The sequence below is a fragment of the Saccopteryx bilineata genome, chromosome 2 (assembly GCF_036850765.1).
Source record: "Saccopteryx bilineata isolate mSacBil1 chromosome 2, mSacBil1_pri_phased_curated, whole genome shotgun sequence".
Classification (NCBI taxonomy): Eukaryota; Metazoa; Chordata; class Mammalia; order Chiroptera; family Emballonuridae; genus Saccopteryx; species Saccopteryx bilineata.
Window position 1 is genome coordinate 344601176 of NC_089491.1, and position 21531 is coordinate 344622706.

Below are 21531 nucleotides of genomic sequence, written 5' to 3' on the forward strand. Positions count from 1 at the left end.
GCTGAGTACCCTCTGAAGGGCGGGAGTGCCCACCTGCGGAGGCGGCTAGGGCACTTGGCCCCTGGTGGACAAGGGCGGAGCCCAGCGAGGCAGCCTGAGCAGCAGCAGCAGGGCGCAGAGCCCCGAGAGGCATCCTGTGTGCCTGTGGGCGGAGGAACCCTGCGGGGTGAGGTGTCCCCTGTGCTGGCTTGGGGCGGACCCCAGCACGGAAGGTGTCCCATGAGCCCATGGGGGGTGGAGCCAGGTGGCCCATGCATGACAGCAAGGGGTGGAGCACGGAGAGGTGTCCTGTGTGCCTGCAGGGGGTGGAGCTCAGAGAGGCAAGGTGTCCCCTGCGCCCATGGAGCAGCCTGACCTGCGGCTCACAAGCCTTTGCCAGTGTCCGAGTGCCCGAGGAGACGGAGGCAGCAGGGGGCCAGTGGAAAGACCACACTTCAGGAATAAAGAGGCCACACACATTGGCCAAGAGTAGATAAAAGCCAGCCTAGGAGTGCAGCTGATATTTACAACAGCACCAGGGTCCAGCAGAGGAAGCCACAAATTCTGGATAGCCTGTAGCTCCAAGAAGGTTGCTAAGGAATAGTCAAAAGCAGTGACCCTCACTGGTCTGCACCAGGTTCTGGCCAGGGAGGTCCAGGGCTGGTACATTCAGCAGCCAGATATGGACAGCATCAGTTTAGGACCTAACAACCCTAGTTAGAGTAGTATCTTAAGGAAAGGTTCCTCACACCTGACCCAGCTAAGGCATAGAAAACGCTGTCACAAACAGCAATAAGAGTAGGGGCAGCAGACATGTAGCCCACAGTGGAATACAAACAGTTTAAGCCAACCCAAGAAAATCTAGAAAGAATACAACTGAAAGCTGGAGGCAGACACCAACCCTATACTTAGCTAGCTCACAAACAACACATACAAAGGAGCAGTCTATACAGAGACAAAATGGGAAGACAGAGAAATGCAATTCAAATGATTCAACAAGAGAAATCCCCAGAAAAGGAAATGAATGAGATAGAACTAACTAAGACACCAAATGCAGAGTTTAGAATAATGATTTTTAGGATGCTCAAGGATCTTAGAGCAACAATAGATGGATAAAATGAGCACCTAAACAAAGAGATAGCAGGCATCAAAAGGGACACTGAAATCATAAAAAGAATCAGACAGAAATGACAAACACAATATCAGAAATGAAGACTACACTAGAAGGAATTAAAAGCAGGCTGGATAAAGCAGAGGATCAAACCAGCAATTTAGAGGACAAGATAAGCAAAAGCACAAAAGCAGAATAGCAAAAAGAAAAGAGGATAAAAAAGTCTGAGGAAATTCTAAGAGAGCTCTGTGACAACACGAAGAGAAACAACATCTGCATAATAGGGGTTCCTGAAGGAGAAGAGAAAGAACAAGAGATAGAGAACCTGAATGAAGAAATCATAGATGAAAACTTCCATAAATTGGTGCAGGAAAAAGGCGTACATGTTCAAGAAGCACAAAGAATCTCATTAAAGAGGAACCCAAAGAGACCTACACCAAGACACATCATAATTAAAATACCAAAAATAAGAGATAAAGAAAGAATACTGAAAGCTGCAAGAGAAAAGCAGTCAATCACCTACAAAGGAACACCCAAAAGGATGACATCTGACTTTTCAACAGAAACACTTGAGGCCAGAAGGGAATGGCAAGAAATATTCAAAGTAATGCAGAACAAGAGCCTACAGCCAAGACTTCTTTTTCCAGCAAGCCTATCGTTTAAAACTGAAGAAGAAATAAAAAGCTACCCAGATCCCCCAAAAAACAAACAAAAAACTAAAGGAATTCATTACAACCAAACCAATGCTGCAAGAAATGTTAAGGGGCCTGTTGTAAACAGAACAAGGGGAATAATTCTAGTAAAAGAGGAATGCAGATTTAAAGAATAAAATGGCAATAAACAACTACATGTCAATAGTAACCTGAAATGTAAATGGATTAAATGTTCCAATCAAAAGACATAGGATAGCTGCATGGATAAGAAAACAGGACTGTACATATGCTGTCTACAAAAGACCCACATCAAAACAAAAGATATACATAGAATAAAAGTAAATGGGTGGAAAAAAATATTTCATGCAAATGGAAATGAAAAAAAAAGCTAGGGTAGCAATACTTATATCTGACAAAATAAACTTTAAAACAAAGGCTATAGTAAGGGATATAGAAGGTCACTATATAATGATAAAGGGAGCAATCCCACAGGAAGATATAACCATTTTAATTATCTACGCACCTAATATAGGAGCACCTAAATATATAAAGCAGATTTTGATGGACATAAAGGGTAAGATCAACAGCAATACTATAATAGTAGGGAATTTCAATACCTCACTAACATCACTGGATAGATCCTCAAGAAAGAAAATTGACAAAGAAACAGCAGACTTAAAGGACACAGTAGATCAACTGGAACTAATAGGTATCTTCAGAATCTTTCACCCTAAGCAGAATATATACTCTTTTCAAGTGCTCATGATACATTCTCTAGGATAGGCCACATGTTAGGGCACAAAAGGAGTCTCAACAAATTTAAGAAGATTGAAATCATATGAAGCATTTTCTCTGATCACAATGGCATGAACCTAGAAATCAACTACAATAGAAAAACTGAAAAACACTCAAATACTTGAAAGCTAAATAGCATGTTATTAAATAACGAATGGGTTAACAATGAGATCAAGGAAAAATTCAAAAATTTCCTTGAAACAAATGAAAATGAACATAACTCAAAATTTATGGGACACAGTAAAAGCAGTCTTGAGAGGGAAGTTCGTAGCACTATAGACATACCTTAAGAAGCAAGAAAAACTCAAATAAACAACTTAACCTTGCATCTAAAAGAGCTAGAAAAAGAACAGCAAGTAAAGCCCAGAAGTAGAAGGAAGGAAATAATAAAGATCAGAGCAGAAATAAATGGCATAGAGGCTATACCAACAATACAGAGGATCAATGAAACCAAGAGCTGATTCTCTGAAAGGGTAAACAAGATTGATGAACTTTTAACCAGACTCACCAAGAAAAAAAGAGGACTCAAATAAATAAAATTAGAAATGAGAGTGGAGAAGTAACAACTGACACAGCAGAAATACAAAGGATTGTGGCCCTGGCCAGTTGGCTCAGTGGGAGAGCGTCGGCCTGGCGTGCAGAAATCTCGAGTTCGATTCCTGGCCAGGGCACACAGGAGAAGCGCGCATCTGCTTCTCCACCCCTCCCCCTCTCCTTCCTCTCTGTCTCTCTCTTCCCCTCCCGCAGCAAGGCTCCATTGGAGCAAAGATGGCCCGGGCGCTGGGGATGGCTCCTTGGCTTCTGCCCCAGGCACTGGAGTGGCTCTGGTTGCAGCAGAGTGACACCCCGGAGGGGCAGAGCATCGCCCCCTGGTGGGAAAAGCATCGCCCCCTTGTGGGTGTGCCAGGTGGATCCCGGTTGGGCGCATGCGGGAGTCTGTCTGACTGTCTCTCCCCGTTTCCAGCTTCAGAAAAATACAAAAAAAAAAAAAAAAAAAAAGAAATACAAAGGATTGTAAGAAAATACTATGAAGAACTGTATGCCAAAAAATGAGACAACCTAGGTGAAATGGACAAATTCCTTGAAACACATAATCTTTCAAAAATCAATATAGACGAACCAGAAAACCTAAACAAACCAATTACAACAAATGAGATTGAAACAGTTATCAAAAATCTCCCAACAAACAAAAGCTCTAGGCCAGATATCTTCACAGGCAATTTCTACCAAATACTCAAGGAAGAACTAACTCCTATCCTTCTCAAGCTATTTCAAAAAATTCAAGAGGAGGGAAGACTTCCAAGCTCCTTTTATGAGGCTAGCATAATTCTGATTCCAAAACCAGGCAAAGACAATACAAAGAAAGAAAACTATAGGCCAATATCCCATATGAATTTAGATGCTAAAATTCTCAACAAAATATTAGCAAACTGGATCCAGCAATACATGAAAAAAATCATACATCATGTTTATTCTGGGGAGGCAAGGCTGGTAAAATATTTGCAAATCAATCAATGTGATTCATCACATAAACAAAAGGAAGAAGAAAAATCACATGACAATATCAATAGATGCAGAAAAAGCATTTGATACAATCCAGCACCTATTTATGATCAAAACTCTCAGCAAAGTGGGAATACAGGGAACATACCTCAACATGATAAAGGCCATCTATGACAAACCCAAAGCCAACATCATACTCAATGGGCACAAATTAAAAGCAATCCCCTTAAGATCAGAAACAAGGCAGGGGTGCCCCCTTTCACCACTCTTACTCAACATAGTTCTGGAAGTCCTAGTCACAGCAATGAGACAAGAAGAAGAAACAAAAGGCATCCAAATTGAAAAATAAGAAGAAAAACTATCATTATTCCCTGATGATATGATACTGTACATAAAAAACCCTAAAGTCTTAGTAAAAAAACTACTGGACCTGATAAATGAATTCAGCAAAGTGCCAGGATATAAAATTAATATTCAGAAGTCAGAGTCATTTACGCGCACAATGAACTGTCTGAAAGAGAAATTAAGAAAACAACCCCCTTCACTATTGCAACAACAACAAAAAAATTCCTAGGAGTAAATTTAACCAAGGAGGTTAAAGACTTGTACTCGGAAAATTATAAAACATTGATAAAAGAAATCAAGGAAGATACAAACAAGTGGAAGCATATTCTGTGTTCATGGATAGGAAGAATAAACATCATTAAAATGTCTATATTACCCAAAGCAATCTATAAATTCAATGCAATTCCCATTAAAATAACAATGACATACTTCAAAGATATAGAACAAATATTTCAAATATTTATATGGAACCAAAAAAGAACACGAATAGCTTCAGCAATCTTGAAAAAGAAGAATAAAGTGGGTGGTATCACACTTCCTAATATCAAGTTATATTACAAGGTCATAGTACTCAAAAAGCTTGGTACTGGCATAAGAACAGGCATACAGATCAATGGAACAGAACAGAGAACCCAGAAATAAACCCACATCTTTATGGACAACTGATATTTGACAAAGAATGTAAGAGCATACAATGAAGTAAAGACAGTCTCTTTAACAAATGATGTTGGGAAAATTGGATAGCTACCTGCAAAAAAATGAATCTAGACCACCAACTTACACCATTCACAAAAATAAACTCAAAATGGATAAAAGAATTAAATGTAAGTCGTGAAACCATAAGCATCTTAGAAGAAAACATAGGCAGTAAGCTTTCTGACATCTCTCGCAGCAATATATTTGCTGATTTATCTCCACGGGCAAGTGCAATAAAGGACAGGATGAACAAATGAGACTATATCAAACTAAAAAGCTTTTTCACAGCTAAAGACAATATGAACAAAATATTGTAAAAAGACAAATCACACAATGGGAGAACATATTCAACAATACATCTGATAAGGGGTTAATAACCAAAATTTATAAAGAACTTGTAAAACTCAACATCAGGAAGATAAACAATCCAATCAAAAAATGGGCAAAAGAAATGAATAGACAGTTCTCCAAAGAGGACATACAGATGGTCAATAGGCAGATGAAAAATGTTCAACATCAACATCACTAATCATCAGAGAAATGCAAATTAAAATCACAATGAGATACCACCTCACACCTGTCAGAAGAGCTCTCATTAACAAAACAACACAATAAGTGCTGGCGAAGATATGGAGAAAGGGGAACCCTCCTGCACTGCTGGTAGGAATGCAGACTGGTGCAGCCACTGTGGAAAACATTATGGAGATTCCTCAAAAAATTAAAAATGAAACTTCCTTTTGACCCAGCCATCCCACTTTTAGGAATATATCCTAAGAAACACCAAATCACCGATTCAAAAGAAGAAAAGCACACCCATGTTTATGGCAGCATTGTTTATAATAGCCAAGATCTGGAAACAGCCCAAGTGTCCATCAGTGGACGAGTGGATTAAAAAGCAGTGGTACATATACACAATGGAATACTATGGGGCTATGAAAAAGAAGGAAATCTTACCTTTTGCAACAACATGGATGGACCTGGAAACTATTATGTTAAGTGAAATAAGCCAGGCAGAGAAAGAAAAATATCATATGACCTCACTCACCTGAGGAATCCAATGAACAATGTGAACTGAGGAGTGGAATAGAGGCAGAGGCGGGATCAAAGGGACCAGAGGGAAAGCAGACAGAAGAAAAGGGGAGCAGAGGATGGGATCAGAGAAGGGAAAGAGATTGGTGAAATTACATATACATAACAGAGTAGAAAAGCAAATCCTGGAGGGAAGGGGGGAGGGTGTTAGGGTGATGGGGACAAGGGGGATGTTGAGGGAAACATGGGGGGGTGTATTCAGTAGGACACTTAAATCTATGTAAACACAATAAATTTATATATATACACATATATATACATGTATATATATATGTATATATATGTGTATATATATATGTATATATATATATATATGGAGACCAAACAAAAACTATGTGGCCATTGAATCACGTAACACACATCAGATACAATAAACAATTTGTTAAAATGAACTTGTATATATTGCACGTAATCTAGCAAATTTTCTCTGAGGTGAGTAATGTGTGAATAGTAAGAGTTTGTATAAAAAGATGGGGATGCCTAATGGACCATATATATACAGTGGGTTTCCAGAACACAAAATTGGTAATGTAAATTACACTCAGCACATAGCCTATAGTCATTTTATTTTCATCGTTTCTGTAAGATGCTGTTTTTAAAAGACCCATTATTAACTTTTTGAGTAGAAATAAGGTATATGGGCCAGGGAGGAGACAGAGTTGCCATATACACTGGGTTTTCTGCTGCTCTTGTATGTATGTATGTGTGTATATGTGTGTGTGTAATATATATATGTGTGTGTGTATATATGTGTGTGTGTGTGTGTGTGTGTACACACACACACACACACACACACATACACAGGAAGGACTTAGTGTGAGACTCTTCTAACACGTTGCCACATATGAAAAACAACTATCCATTCCTGTGAGAGACTAGTCATTCAGGCATCTATAAGCTGGTTCAACCAATCTGTCTAACCATCCTTCTCAACATTCTCCATAAGCAGTAAATAAACAGTTTTAATTTTAAGAGATGAAAACCAGTATTTAAATCTCAGAAATGAAGACTATACTTTCAGGGGTCATTTCTATAATTTGTTAAATCTCAGAAATGTGGTTTAACTTTAATATCACTGGTTAAAAAAACAGGAACTAGATCTTAGACAGGAGAGTTTTGAAATTATAGAGCATTTCAGTGTGCAAGTTCAGTGAGAAGTTGTAAATATGGAGACAGCTGAGGGGAAGTAAACAATATACTTGTGAATCCTCCACATATAGGATACTTAATTTATCAAATATTCATTAAATATACACCGTATGGGCCACACTGTGGATACAAAAGTTACCACCGCCCCCAAAGGTTTGAAGTCTAAGCGTTGATATTACAGAACAGTGTCTGTGCATGAGAAGTACAGAACGCTGCCAGAGAAGCAGAAGGGGTGGGGAGGCAGGAGAGAGTGCAGGGCGGTGAGTGGTAACAGAGGAAGACCTGACTTGGGGAAGTGAGCACACAATACAACACGCAGAGGATGTAGTACATTATTGTGCACCTGAAACCTGTACAATTTTACTAACTAATGTCACCCAATAAAATTATTTTTAAAAGGGGGAAAAGAAAGAACCAGGAAGAGCCAGGCTTGGGGGAGTCAGTGAGTAAGTCAAGGGGAAGGAAATGCTTCCTAATAATGAGTACTGCACGGGAAGTTATAAATACATGAGATCCTAACAGGAGGTGAGAGACTGAGAATGTCCCTATTCAGGCAACAGAAAGAAGAAATGCAGGAAGTGTGAGGGGTGCAGAGCAAGTCTGAAATGGGGGAGGAGCCCAGGGGACTAGGAAGGTCACAGCTGCCCTCTGCTGTGACTGCTTCCCGAAGTGGCTGGAGGGGAGAGAGGAGGGAGGGGAGAGAGGAGGGAGAGGAGAGAGGAGGGAGAGGAAAGAAAGGGGGAGGAGGAGGAAGGAGGGAGGGGAAGAAGGAGGGGAGGGAACAGGGGAGGGAGGAGGGAGAGGGGGGAGAGAGGGGGGAGAGAGGGGGGAGAGAGGGGAGAGAGAGGGGGGAGAGAGGGGAGAGAGAGGGGGGAGAGAGGGGAGAGACTCTATTTGTAAAACAATCTTCCTGCAGCTGCTTAAAGACAGTTTCATACTGAAAATCCATGGTGCTTTCATGCCTGGTCTGACAAGCATAGCATCTTTGCATACTCCATCCCACACCCCAATGATTCAGAGCTATGTGTGGGTCGCTCTGAGACCTCTGATTAATAGCATTTGATAACCAACAGACTAAAAATATATCACTAAACTGATGCAATCAATAAGTCTAAATAAATGTGTCCTCAGAGTTTGTTGGGTAGAGCTCTTTAATAGCAAGACTCCTAGTGTAAATTTTCTTTTAAATGTGCTCATCATTTCTATTTTCCATCATTTTGATTTAAAGACCCAATAATGCTAACTTGCTTACAGACCTTAATAATCTGGTTGCATGAATACTTTTTGAAGAAAACTGGTCCAAGCAAGTGACTATGTATTGCTTGAGGCTGGACTTACAAAAATCAAGCTAAACCAAAGACTTTGGGTTTTCCTTAAACAAAGTACATACTTGTTTCCTTCCTGCATGAGGTGGGCAAAAGTAGGTTTATAGTTGTTTGTATGCAAAAAAGACATGTGGGTTATGATTATTACAACTCTATTATCTCCGAAGAATGTCACAATGGCACAATAGTGCCATTGCCCACCCCTGTATATGCTACAGTATATGTGAGAGTACATTTTTAGACTATGCCATTAAATGCTTGGACATTAGGTAAAGTAAATCTAAGTCACTGAGAAAATGATAGCCACAGGTAAACTGAAATTAATTATCACATATATTGGAGGTCATCAAGATCAGCATGTATGCTCAGATACAACACTAACTTATTCCATAATAGTTTCATATTTATCACCTTATTCCACAGAAACCTAACAACATTGAGCTTTTGCAGAATTTTTCCTACTATTTATGTAATCTCTAGGGCTCAATTAACAACTCTGAAATTTTGGGGGGGGTTCTAACTAGAAGAACTAACATCCCTCCCAGAGAAGCACTTGTAAAAAACAAGATTCCAACTAAAAGGGTAATTCTTAAGAATGACCCATCAGCTGCATTAAATGAACAAACAAAACTATGTGTACCATGTAATGGACACACTACTCAGCCCAGAAAGGGAACAAACTACTGACACAATAAGTGAGGATAAGTGAAGGAAGGCAGACATGGAAGACAACCTGTACAATCCTATCTATGTGACCATCGAGAAAGTGGCAGGAGCCACCGTGTGGGAGTTGGGGTACAAAGGAACAAGCAGGAACCTCTTGTGATAATAAATACATTTTTATCCTAACTGTGGTGGTGGATACAAGTTCAAAATTAATCGAACCACAGACTTAAAACAAATGTATTATATTGTATGAAATTATACCTGAGCAAGCTGATAAAAGACCAAAAGGAATCAGAGAAGCCAAACACCACATTCCTTCATTTCACCACAATATGGAAAGTTAACCATTCTAAAAAGTTATACAGTTACTGCAAGAAGAATATGAACTATGAGAAGAATATGTACAGCTCTTGCCTGAACCTGCATCACATGCATACTCAACTGTTTTACCATTCATCACACTGCAATTCTGAAAGGCCACCCTCCCAGCTCCTCCAAATCTTTTATAACCAGCTCAAATAATACGTGTCCTCATCAAGACTGCTCTGAATACTCCAGAAGGTAGTGATCTCTCTGTGAAGCATCAGAGATGAAGAAACTACAGCCCAAGGAAGGAAAATGAACATCAGACATCTCAGAGTACTAAAGTCACGAATCAGACACTGAGTCCTGACCTCACTAATGAACCCACGCACACCCTCTGTCTACATGACCCCCAACCCAGAAGCAACTGCCGCCTGCAGTGGACTGGACAGAAAGCAACATCGTTAAAGTTTACTCATGGGTAGACTTGACTGACAGACAAGTCATCGATTTCTTTAAGGGTCTATCAGATGCTTGCTGCCAGATGCCCATTTTAATTATATTGAGAAAGTCTTTGGACATTCATTTTTAACAGCTAGCCTCCCAAATTATTCAGTTATTTAAATTATATCTTGCCATTGGTGTAAGGGGACCCAGTTCCTTTTAGAGTGACAACAGACATCCTCTCTTCCCACTTGATCACTCTGAAAAGTGGTATTTGATCTACTGATGAGAAAGTTGCAAGAATACACAAAGCTAGAAAGTGCAAAATCTTAACGAGGAAGAAATTAATGGAGAGGAGTACGAAATCAAGACTGAAATCTTGCTTTTCTTGTTTAAGCGCCACAGGCCCTCCTCATCCCACAGCTGGGAATGTGTGTTTCAAGGAATGGGCATTGGCACATATTCAGGGACATTTTTCTAGGTGCTAATCCTTTAATAAACAGAAGTGCAACTCCAAAGCACCTCAGCTATGCTAGAACAATGTTTATATAAATATAACTTTCTGAAGGAACTCACATTTAAGATGTTACATTCATCGATGACTCTGAAAAAATTGACCTAAAAATAACACTCGTCCCTATTTCAAACTCCTGCACATTAATGACACAAAATTCATAGCAATGTCTTAGACTACTTTGGTGATGAGTTTGAGAGTCTTGAAGTCCCACAAAATCACACACACACAAATCTCTCTCACATTTAGCACTGATGTTCACACTGCTTTCAAAATACCAATGAATTCAAATGCGAGGATCTTAGTTTCATAAGAGGCTCATTTAGATAGAAATTAGAATGCAGTGACACTCTAGACATAAAGTGGGACTTGTCCTATAAATGATTTTAGTCAAACATGTAATCTTTTTAGATATAAGATGCTGTGGTTTTATACATACTAATAAGATATATAATTATCCTAATTTTCTTCTCTATAACTGATCTTACAGCTTAGAAACCCCTGGAAAAAAAAGCTTAGTCTTTGTGACATTTTTGCTAAGATATTAATGAAAAATCATTAATTCAATAAACTCTCGGATGTTCATTAGTGTTCTAGATAGTATGAGGCATGTAGGGAAGATTAATTACAATCACTGCCTTGAAGGAGTTCACTACATAGAGAGATCAGCTACCTCTACACACAGATAAATCATAAGATAAAATGAGGGAGTAAATAATTATAAAGTATTATGCAAAGTTAAAGGACCATAGATCACTAGAAATTTATAACCTAGTAAAGGATGGAAGTCTTCAGAGCTCTAAATCAAGGCGACGTGAACCTGACATTGTAATTTAGAAGTGTTATCACAGGGGAAGGGGTGTCATGGCCCACCGGGCTGGAAGGGGAGGGGCCTCGGGGAGCCGGCGGCCTTCAGCTGAGCAGGGTTTCAGGGAGACTGTACAGGGAATATAGCACGTGCTAGTCAGCCGTCTGAGGGTCCACAGACTGACCAATCAGGGCAGATGCAGACAACAGGACCGGGTGACCGGCAGTGTTGATGTGAGGGACCTGCACACAGGCCGTGAGGGGGTCCAGTAGAAGGCACAGAGGAAGCGAGCATGGCTGGAAAAGGCTGAAAGCCGAACCCTCATTCTCAAGGTGATGAGCTTTTAGATCTCACCCAGGACACAAAGGACAACCTCCCGTCACTCTGGAGAAACCGTCTGTCCGCCATGCCTCCCTTTGTCAGAGGACCTATCAGCTGAACTGCAGTTTTCTCCTCTGCCTTTATAATCTATCACACCGAAGACTAGTTTCCTCTTTACTTTACGTCTGTGACACTAGGTTTCTTGAGGGTAGGGACTGTATTTACCTAGTAACTATCAACACATCTAAATAACTACAGGAAGTCTTCAATAAATGCTTAACTTAATGACTGAATGAAAAAATCACAAGTCAGATGCTATATTCTTATTTCTGCCACTGGATTATTCTAAAGAGATCCCGGCTCACTCCAAAGCTCTCTCTCATTTTTAATATATTTCTCTAAATTTTGGTCAGTTTACCTTAATCTTCTAATAGAACAGGGTTTACAAATGTTTACCCATCTCCACAGGCATGATTTTTAAAAACGAATGATCAATATAAACGTTTTTTCTCATGGCGCCAAACTACTTCAGTCGTGTCCTCACGTGAACTATGTCAGGGGAGGCGCCAGGGGGTACGAGGGAGGCCTGCATTGCTGGTCACATTCTAATGATCTCGGGGTTGCGGACACCACCGTGCTCCCCTTGATGAAAATTCATTGAGCTATAACATCGAAATGTGCACGTTTGTTTGTTCTTCATGCTCCCTCTGGTGGAAGAGGTTGGTAGTACCGCCACAGGCGACTAAATGCAGAAGCTGTTCTGCTCTTGGGGTCTCTGTTACAGGTGCCGGGACAGGAGTAATGGGCGGGGCTAGGGGGCTGGGCAGAGGGGGACTTAACCCTCAGGGGATCATTACTATTTACTGGGAATGCACAAATAACAATCCTTCAATATTCTTTAACATTGAAAATTTGCACTTTGCTGATCTAATATGGTATCAATAAAATCATCACTAGAGAAACAAAACAATCCTCCAATGCCTATTGGTGATGAGCAAGAAAGAAATAAATCCGCTCCATAAATTTTTCTAGACAACCTTAGCCTGCTTCCGTTGTATTTTCCCCATCTCCGTGGCCTGCAATTATTCAGAGTGGGGCATACTTCATCATTCTGGTCCTGACCATGGTGGCTTTACCTACTTGGCAGAAGCAGGGGGCGGAGGTTGTAAGGCCACCACCGGACTGTTTAATCCCTGGACTATAAACCTGAGAGTCCAGTCAGTCAGGTGACAGCTGCAGAGTTGGAGGTACTGGCCAAGAAATACCTCGATACCCCACATTCTCACTCTGTATTTCTAAAACTAGATAACGGGGTTTAGGAAAACAGTCAATTCAGAATATGAGGAACACAGCACAAAGACTGAGTCTTCCTAAAATTTCTTCCTCTTTAACCCGTGTCCACAGCCAAAGCTGGGCTCCACCTGTCATTGTTCTCTGTCTTATCAATGTCCAGCCCAATCCAATAAAAGTGACCAGCCCAGAAATAGGTATTTTGCACACGCATGCTAGTGGTTTTAATGACTGAGGGAAAGTGGGAAGCACACCATGAGGACCTCTGCTTCTGTTGTCACAGTTACGTTCACGGGCCACACCTGCCATCAGGGAAGCTGCACTCTGTACGGACTGCCTGCCTGCAAGCTGGCCACAAGCAGAACAAACATGACTCAATCCATCCTCTTGGCCTCATGAGTATTATGCTTTTCCCTGAATGAACCAGCCCAGGCACTTTTTCACACACTCTCCATGTCAGGTCTCCCTGAATACCATCAGGAGAATCCATGGAGTTAAAAACTAAAGAAGCCCTAAATGTTATGAAGTCAGTCGTTCCCTGGGCTGATCCTATGCCGTAGTCTTTGATGAAGCACTCAGCCCCAGACATGAGCATGCCCAATCCCGAAGGAAACAAGCCTTCCCTCTAGAAGCAGCCAGCTGCTTCCAAAGAGCAATCCCAATTCCAGAACCCTGAAGTTCAAAAATCTGATGCCACAAAGATGTATTTCAAGATACATATATTTAATTCATACCTCTGGTCTATTGCATCATAATATCTTCATTTTATTTTTTGCAGAAAGGAGTCAATTTCTCAAACTGTCACTATTTCACTACATTTAATAACATTTACGCTAGAACTGCAACTAAATTTCATAGCTAGTCTACTTATCTCTAGACTATAAATTCTCATGTTTGCCAAGCAGTTGAACTATAAACATGTGGATGATGAGCTAGATTTAAATTTTGCTTCTGTCAATGTATTCTTTTTTTCTAAAAATAGCTCAGTTTGCAAAGATCAGGAAAGCCAGACAGCACAGACAACAAATCATTAAGAAATAAATTATTCATCTCCTAACATGCATGTGTGCGTAACTCAGGAGTAACTAGGAGTAAATTGTGCTGAGCTTTACTCAACACTAATACACAAAAATCTCATATGTTCTGCAACAGAAGATGGATTTCGTATGCGGAGACTCATTTTTACTCATTTAAACTGAACAACAATTCCAATTACCATTAGGAGTTTTATTTAGTCAACGTTCAAAGGCCTCGCAAATATCGATATTTGATAATGCTATTTTCTGAGGCTTTTGAAGTAGTGGAATGGGTTTATTTTCTTTTCTCAAAAAGAATATGATTGGCCTCGTTCTACCAAGAGACACCATTCAAAGCAAAGAAACAGCACAGCATGGTTAAGCGGCTCTTCTCACTGAGATGGTCTTCTGTTCATCTTGAAGGTAAATGAGCAGTCACCCCTTACTAGGAAGAGGGTAAAACAGGCTGAAGAGCAGACTTAGTGGCGTCATGGACACCAGCCAAGAGGAAGCTTACCTTTCCCTCTCCCCTTCAGTGACGTCGTACAAGCGGTTGGCACCTCCATCAGCACAGGCTTTTAAAAGAGCTTCAAGGAAAAACACAGAGAGCCTGTCAACACGGGGAGCATAGAGCAATAGCTTCAACGGTCAAACTGAAAACCGGGCACTCAGACGCACGCCACATCACACTCAGCCAGGGACACTGCTGGTCCCAAAAGCACTGGCGCAAGGCACACACAGGCAGACAGAAGCACCCGTGGACGGGCATTTCCTCCTGCCTCTCATCTGTCCCCTCCTGTCACTGCACGTGGTGTCCTCAGTGTCCCCTAAAGCCTGCTTTTCCTCCTTTAGGACAGAAGGCAGACCTCACACTCCATAACAGAGATAACCTGTGCCCTTTACTGAAGTTAATGTTTATAAATACATTCCATTAATGGCAGGTATTATGGGTTTCCAGATGTTATGGCGATATAGAAGGTCTCCTTCAAAAATAAATAAGCATAAAACTGTAAGTGTATTTGCAAGTAGTAAGTAACTAATACTGCGCCAACAGTGTAAAAATGGTGCAGGTGGCGCAACTTTGACTGAAACTTGGGAAGTTTAAGGTACTCAGATGAGACTGCCAGTCTGGTCTCCCCTACGGGGCTGTCCCCTGCTGCGTTCCTAAGCTGTCTCCCTGCTGCCACTCTAGCATTTCATGGTGCTCATTTGTATCAGATATTGATATTGGTACTAAAGCTTCGTGCTGGTGTGCCCTGACATGTTCTTAGTCCACAGACTCCGATATGTGTTGTTACTCCTCTCACTTCTCATGTCCCTAGAAATGTTTGGTCTCTTAGCCCCAACGCCTTCTGTCACTCTCTTTATAACGCCCTTTACCTAACGGTTTAAGATCACACTTCTCTCTCACGCTGGATGAGGAGAGAGCATGCAGAGAGGCTTGGGGCTCTAGCTTCTCACCCTGCCCAGACCACAGCCTGGCTTCCTGTTCCCAAGGAGCTGTTAGAACGAATGTCGCCCAATCCACAGGTCAGTTTCTCTGCCCCGTAGCTGCAGAGAAACAAACTATTCTGAGCTACTTCCTTTTCTGGCACTTAAGAACTCCCCTTTCCTTTCCACAAATTTAGCCATTAAAGACATTTAAGACATAAACTTAGATATTTAAGAGTGTTTATAAAATTCACCTCCACATTTCCAGGTGCTTAATAACAGGTAGGCTACGGTAAAGGACATCTAATTGGCCATATTGGCAGAAATAAAAGTCTCAATGTACATATTTTCCACTAATCCACACGTGAACTATTTTCTTTGATCTGTGTCAGAAACAAAACAGAGGCCAAATGGCCAAAAAGATAGTCTTTATTTTGCTTCAAGCTGTCTCATTTGTAAGTGGCATCAATTGTTAAGCAATTACAATAATTTAATAAATGTACACAGTGGTCATTACAATACTGGATCACAGTAAGTACTCAATCCGTAGGAGTCCTGACATGTGGCTGTCAGAGAGGATGGAGTGGGGGGCTGGGTGAAAAAGGTGAAGGGGGTAAGAAGTACAATTTGGTAGGTAAAAAACAGTCACAGGGATGTCAAGGACAGCATAAAGACTATAGCCAGTAATAGCATAATGACTATGAACGAGGCCAGGGGGGTACTGGAAACATCAGAGGGAATACTTTGTACACTATGTGACTGTCTAACCACTATGCTCTAATTGATACACCTGAAATTGATACAAAATAATATTGAATGGCAAATGTAATAGAAAACAAACAAACAACAAAGTTGTAACACTGGTGCGGTTCATCTAGGGAAATCCTGATGAACATGTTATGAATGGGGGAGGGTAAAGGGGTATAAAGAAGAATGAAAAATAAGAACCCTCTTTCTCCATTTTTGTTGGAATTAAAATACAGTCTAAAAAGCCTTGTTCTGCTATAAAAATACAGCCTGAGCCATTTAAAAGATGAAAAACAAACTAAGTCTTTTACAAAGATATCTAAGACCAACATCTCATTTTGCCAGTTACTGACAATACCCAGTTCCTCATGCGGAAAGGCACCCAAATTCAAATCAAGCCACCAAAATCACTTGCAGAAGATTACAGGATATTCAACACATTGAAAAATTTTCCTAAATCTAGAAGTTCAAAATCATCAAAATCTAAAATGGAGAGACCATCTCACATATAAAAAATATGGTTCAGAGTAACTGAATAGAGAGATTGAAAAGATTGATAAAGAGAAACAGATGTTGAACGATTAAGAATTAACACCAGACTGTACAAACAGTTCTCTGTAAACAAAATTAACAAGCACATGGGATCCTTTTATGTAAAAATTGACTCGTTTAAGTAAATCAATATAAAAATCTAAGAGATAGTTTTTTCATTGGCTAAGATTATCAAATAAAATAACTTGTCAATTTTTCACAGTATATTATTTTGCCAAGATCAGTTGAACTCAACATTTAAACCAATTATGTGCAAGGACCTATCTGGAATAGAAAGATGACTAAGACACAGACAGAGCTAGCCCTTCAGATTCACATCAGAGTAGAAAAAAAGAGAAACAAGCAAATGTATGCGCAATCACTGTAAACTCTAACAAAAGGAACAATAGTAGTGGGAAAGTGAGGGGAGGAGAGGAATTTCAATAGACGACTCTGTCTGTAAAGCTTCTTGTTAATAAATCTGGTTCAGCTAAGATGGGTGTTACTTTTACAGTCCAAACCTTTCTCTGATGCTTGTTCTTTCTCATACCTAGATTTAAATGGCTAATTTAGAATAGTTTATAAAAAAAAAAAGAGCGATAACTAGATCACTGGAAGTAAATTCTTCACATTTTTCCTGTTTTAAATGCGAAGGGAGCCAAAACCACCATGATGGAACCTGCAGACTACTCTCTTCACCAGGATGTTGGGGTGACCCCTCTAAAAAACAAATTTCAGTTGTGTCCCTAAAACTATTTTGTTTTCAATAAAGCTTGATAAAAATGACGTGTTCTGTCACATTTAAAATTCTATTAACAAAAATGTTTTAACTACTTCAAATGTTTTTCCACGTACATAAATAAAGCTGCATTTGAAAAATAAAACCCCTCAAGCATACCATAAATAATGTTGGCATACATTCAGTGAGAGCAATTTGAACAATGAAAAACAAAATATCACTGTTACTGAAAGTGGCCAACAAAGAGACCAGAAGTAGATGGCCCTCTTTCTTTAATAAGATATTTGTGGCACATCATAATGAATCAACCTCAAAAATACATTCATTCTATCATCATTTAGATTGTTCTAAGCTTTCATGAACAGAAGTTACTGCATGAGTTATCTTTTAAAGTGAAAATTTCACTGGCTTGTTCAGCAAAATTTTTGCAGATTTGTCAAATACTGTAATTTCAATGGTTGGGCAATTATTTACCATGGTACAGGCTGATAAACAGCTGCAGACTGAAATGCATTAAAATCTCCATAAGCCTTCATATATTGGTACTACCTATAAATACAGTAAATACATCTTAAGCTAACAATTTTTTTTTTTTTTTAGCCTGGACAATGTAAGTTCATGTTACCCACCAACAATGCAGAATTTCACTCACTGAGGAAGTAATTCGCTATTTCATTAATTTCCACTGAAGAAAAGTTGGAGAGATAGCATTTGACTTTCTGCACAGTACACTATTAAATAAGTTCCAGGCATTAAGATAGAAGAGAAAAAAACAAAGTAAAATTAAAAAAACATTTCTCAGTTTCAGTTGTCCGAAAGAACACCACAAATAGATTTCAATGCTAGTCTAGCTGAAGTACTTATTAGTCCTATGGCTATGAGCTGATTCTAATGCAAAATGAAGATTATTATATATATTTTACCAAATTCACAAAAGTTTTTTAAACTAGAGAGACAACATAGATAAAACTGGAAGGAAAGAGCACGGGAAAACAAATTCTGTAACATCTTGTTGATGAGGCTATAACTTTGAGTGGCAGCTTGGCAGATATATGCAATTTAAATGTGTATGTCCTTTGATCCAGAAATAGGAAAAGCTAGCAGCAAACTGAAATGGCCACCAATTGAGTATTGGTAAAACATATACCAGCCCTAATGTGGAACCATTAGGGAAAAAAAGTAACTCACATATATTGTGTTCATGTTATCTCTTATAAGATAAATTATTATTTAAAATTTTAAGTATCTCTAGGTCCAATCTTCCTTGCAGTACCAACTCAAATAGGAACACCAAATTCAAAAAAACTAAGAACCAGGCCAAGGTTACATTGTCAAGGTTTATCAAGTAAATATGTTGATCAATGATAAAAGCAAGAAGAAAAACCACATCAGATACTATCATCTGTACATGAAACAATAAAGGCATTGATTTTTACATTTACACAATTATAAGCACAAGGGATTGGTTATAGTGGCACTTCCGCAGAAGAGGAGCAGGTTAGAACAGAGATTTGTTTTGTGCATAGCTGATTTTCTTCAAGGGGACCCCACTCACTGGCATTTAATCTTCACCCAAATCTAGATTTGGGAGATGGCTCAACCATCTCCCAAATGCCAGGACCATTTCCCGCCTGGGGTAACTGACTCAGAGACAGAGGTGTGATCTAACCCAAGACCATGAGACCTGAAGACTTTCCAGATTCCCTTTTCTACTGTTCTGCGACCTGATGGTGGACCTGGGTCTGTGACCTCCCCTGCCACCCCAGAGAGTGACGTCCAGACAAGTGAAGATGAGCAAGGAGACAAGAGCATTGTGGGAGTCCCCCCCATCATGGCAACAGCCGGCCACTAGCCTTATTAATTGCTGCTCCAAAGACACAATCTTCCCCAAATCTGTGCCAGACCAAGCCCTTAAAAAGAGCTGTGACTTTTGTTGATTGATAGTCTGCCTATTATTTTATACACTGCCATCAGCAGAGCCCTGATAATGATCCAAATCAGTTAGTTCATGGGCACGGTTAACAGCTGGAGTAGCATGTTTCCCTATCAAGGCTTGACTTCGTGGGGAACAGCCGTCACCGAAGGCATTGTACGGAAATGTACGCTCTCCCAGAGAGAGCAACAATTTGCTTTGCTCGTAGGAGTGCCAAATGCATCCTTAACCGCTGCTTAGATAACTTGGAGTTTCAGATGAAAGGTTTTATTCATACTCCATTTATGTGCCATTATTAGGAAATCTCACATTTGTAATACCCCACAAATAGTCAGTGAAATATTCTTAAATTTTAGTCAAGATGGCAGCACAGAATTATCTTTCCTTCAAATAAGAGGAAGTGGTGTTTGTACCGAGTGCCTGTGCGCACTGAGCTGTCCCAGTCCTAATGACCTGGCTGAGGCCGCATAATGGAGAGTTGTACTCCCTGTAGGTAAACGATGCTGTGTAAATTGTTTCCTCTCTGCCACCTTCTACTCCTCCCCTAGTTACGTGCTATGGAGACAGTTTGACATCTCCTCATTCCTGGGTCTGTTTATCAAGCCTACGACCGGGTGCCTCTTGAACACTGACGGACACCAAATACCTCATTACTAACAAATCTTGAAAACAGTCAATCATCAAGCTGTCTGTTTATCCTAATGTGACAAAAGAGAATTTTTCTAAAAGATGAGTAAAGCTCGTATTGTGCAAGCTGCACAGAAAAACAAACATATGTGAAGTTGGATCATGCGTACTTGTCCAAATGTGAGTTGTTAGGAATGATTGAAGCCCAGGGCATTCTCAATCATTACGTTTTTATTGAAGGTTGGCCACACTTTAGGGGCCAGGTGTCAAATATGCACTCTCAGTCTATGGGGGGATAAGAAAATGTGTAACCAGCCTGAGCTGGTTCTGCTATAATACCGGCTTGCTCAGCCTTGACACTATTCACAATTCGGGCCTTTGTTGTGTGGGTTGCCCAGTACACTGTAGGATGCGTTGCAGCATCCTTGGCCTTACTGACTAGGTGCCTATAGCACCCCTGAGTTGCAATGACCAAAAATATCTACAGACAATGCCAAGTGTTCCCTCCTGGGCAAAATCACTCCCAGTCAAGAACCAGTGCCCTAACTGGAGGACCGTACACCTCAACAGTCTGTAAGGTAAACCAGCTCACTGCTATTCTCTGAACTTCCAGTTTAAAAGCAGGACTCGTCTACCTAGCTACCAAAGTCAGGTGAGTTAACCAACCAACTTACATTCTCGCTAAACTGCCTTCATATGTATCCCAGACACAAAGCGACCACATTCTCCTCGGTTTTACATCTTTTAATCATCAGTAAGACTTCACAATCAGTATACCTGTTGGATGTCTATAATATTTTGGTTAACCTCCGAGCACGACCCCACACCCTCCCGTGTCTCCTATTCATCTGAGACCATATTACTCAATTACTGCCACTGGTCGCAAGAGCCAAGGTCAGGTCCTTGTGACTGCCTTTGGGATCTGCTGGGTGGTCCCCCATCATCTCCCAGGTCAGATGAGAAATGGCCATCCCTCAGAGATCACTTTAGACAGTGAGCATGGAAAGAGACAACTTCTACTGGCTCAGTGTGCTGCATCCTATACAAGCACTGGGGAAGTGACAAGAAGCAAACACTGAGATGTGGCAGTGCCCTCTGAATGAGCACCCACGAAGGGGTGCCTGGAATTACCGAGAGCTGGAACAGAAGAAAACAGCAACGGTGGTAGCTGCCCCGCTTGGCAAAAGTAAAAGCTGTTTGTTTGTTTGTTTGTTTTTAATCACTTTGTTGATGCAAATTACAACACAATAGAAGGACCTGGAGATTTGGAGCAGATTTGCCTGTTCCTTTGGCACCAGAATTTCTTCCCCTCTCCTTTCATTTTGCGCATCAGAGGTCCATGAAATCTCAGAACTTACATGCAGGGCACATCTCAAATGAGGGATTTATTGTTACATATTGAAAAGTAAAAATGCGGCAAAATTAGGTTGTTTGTTACAGAAAAAGTGATACATTTATCTTATTTTGCAGAGACAGGAAAATACCTGACCTGATCATACCTGTACCTCTCTGAGTA

The 21531-nt window shown here is 40.4% G+C and overlaps 1 protein-coding gene across 3 annotated transcripts in view; it reads right to left on the reverse strand.

The window, feature by feature from the left end:
• Positions 1-21531, reverse strand: part of TPK1 (thiamin pyrophosphokinase 1) — a 163539-nt gene that overhangs the window by 88581 nt on the left and 53427 nt on the right. For 2 of the 3 annotated variants that reach the window (XM_066262522.1, XM_066262521.1), the window contains one exon: positions 14525-14594. The exons of the other annotated variant lie outside the window; for it this stretch is intronic. In XM_066262522.1, coding sequence (XP_066118619.1) covers positions 14525-14594 — 70 coding nt within the window. The remainder of the gene's footprint in view (positions 1-14524; positions 14595-21531) is intronic. 3 annotated transcript variants of the gene reach the window in all.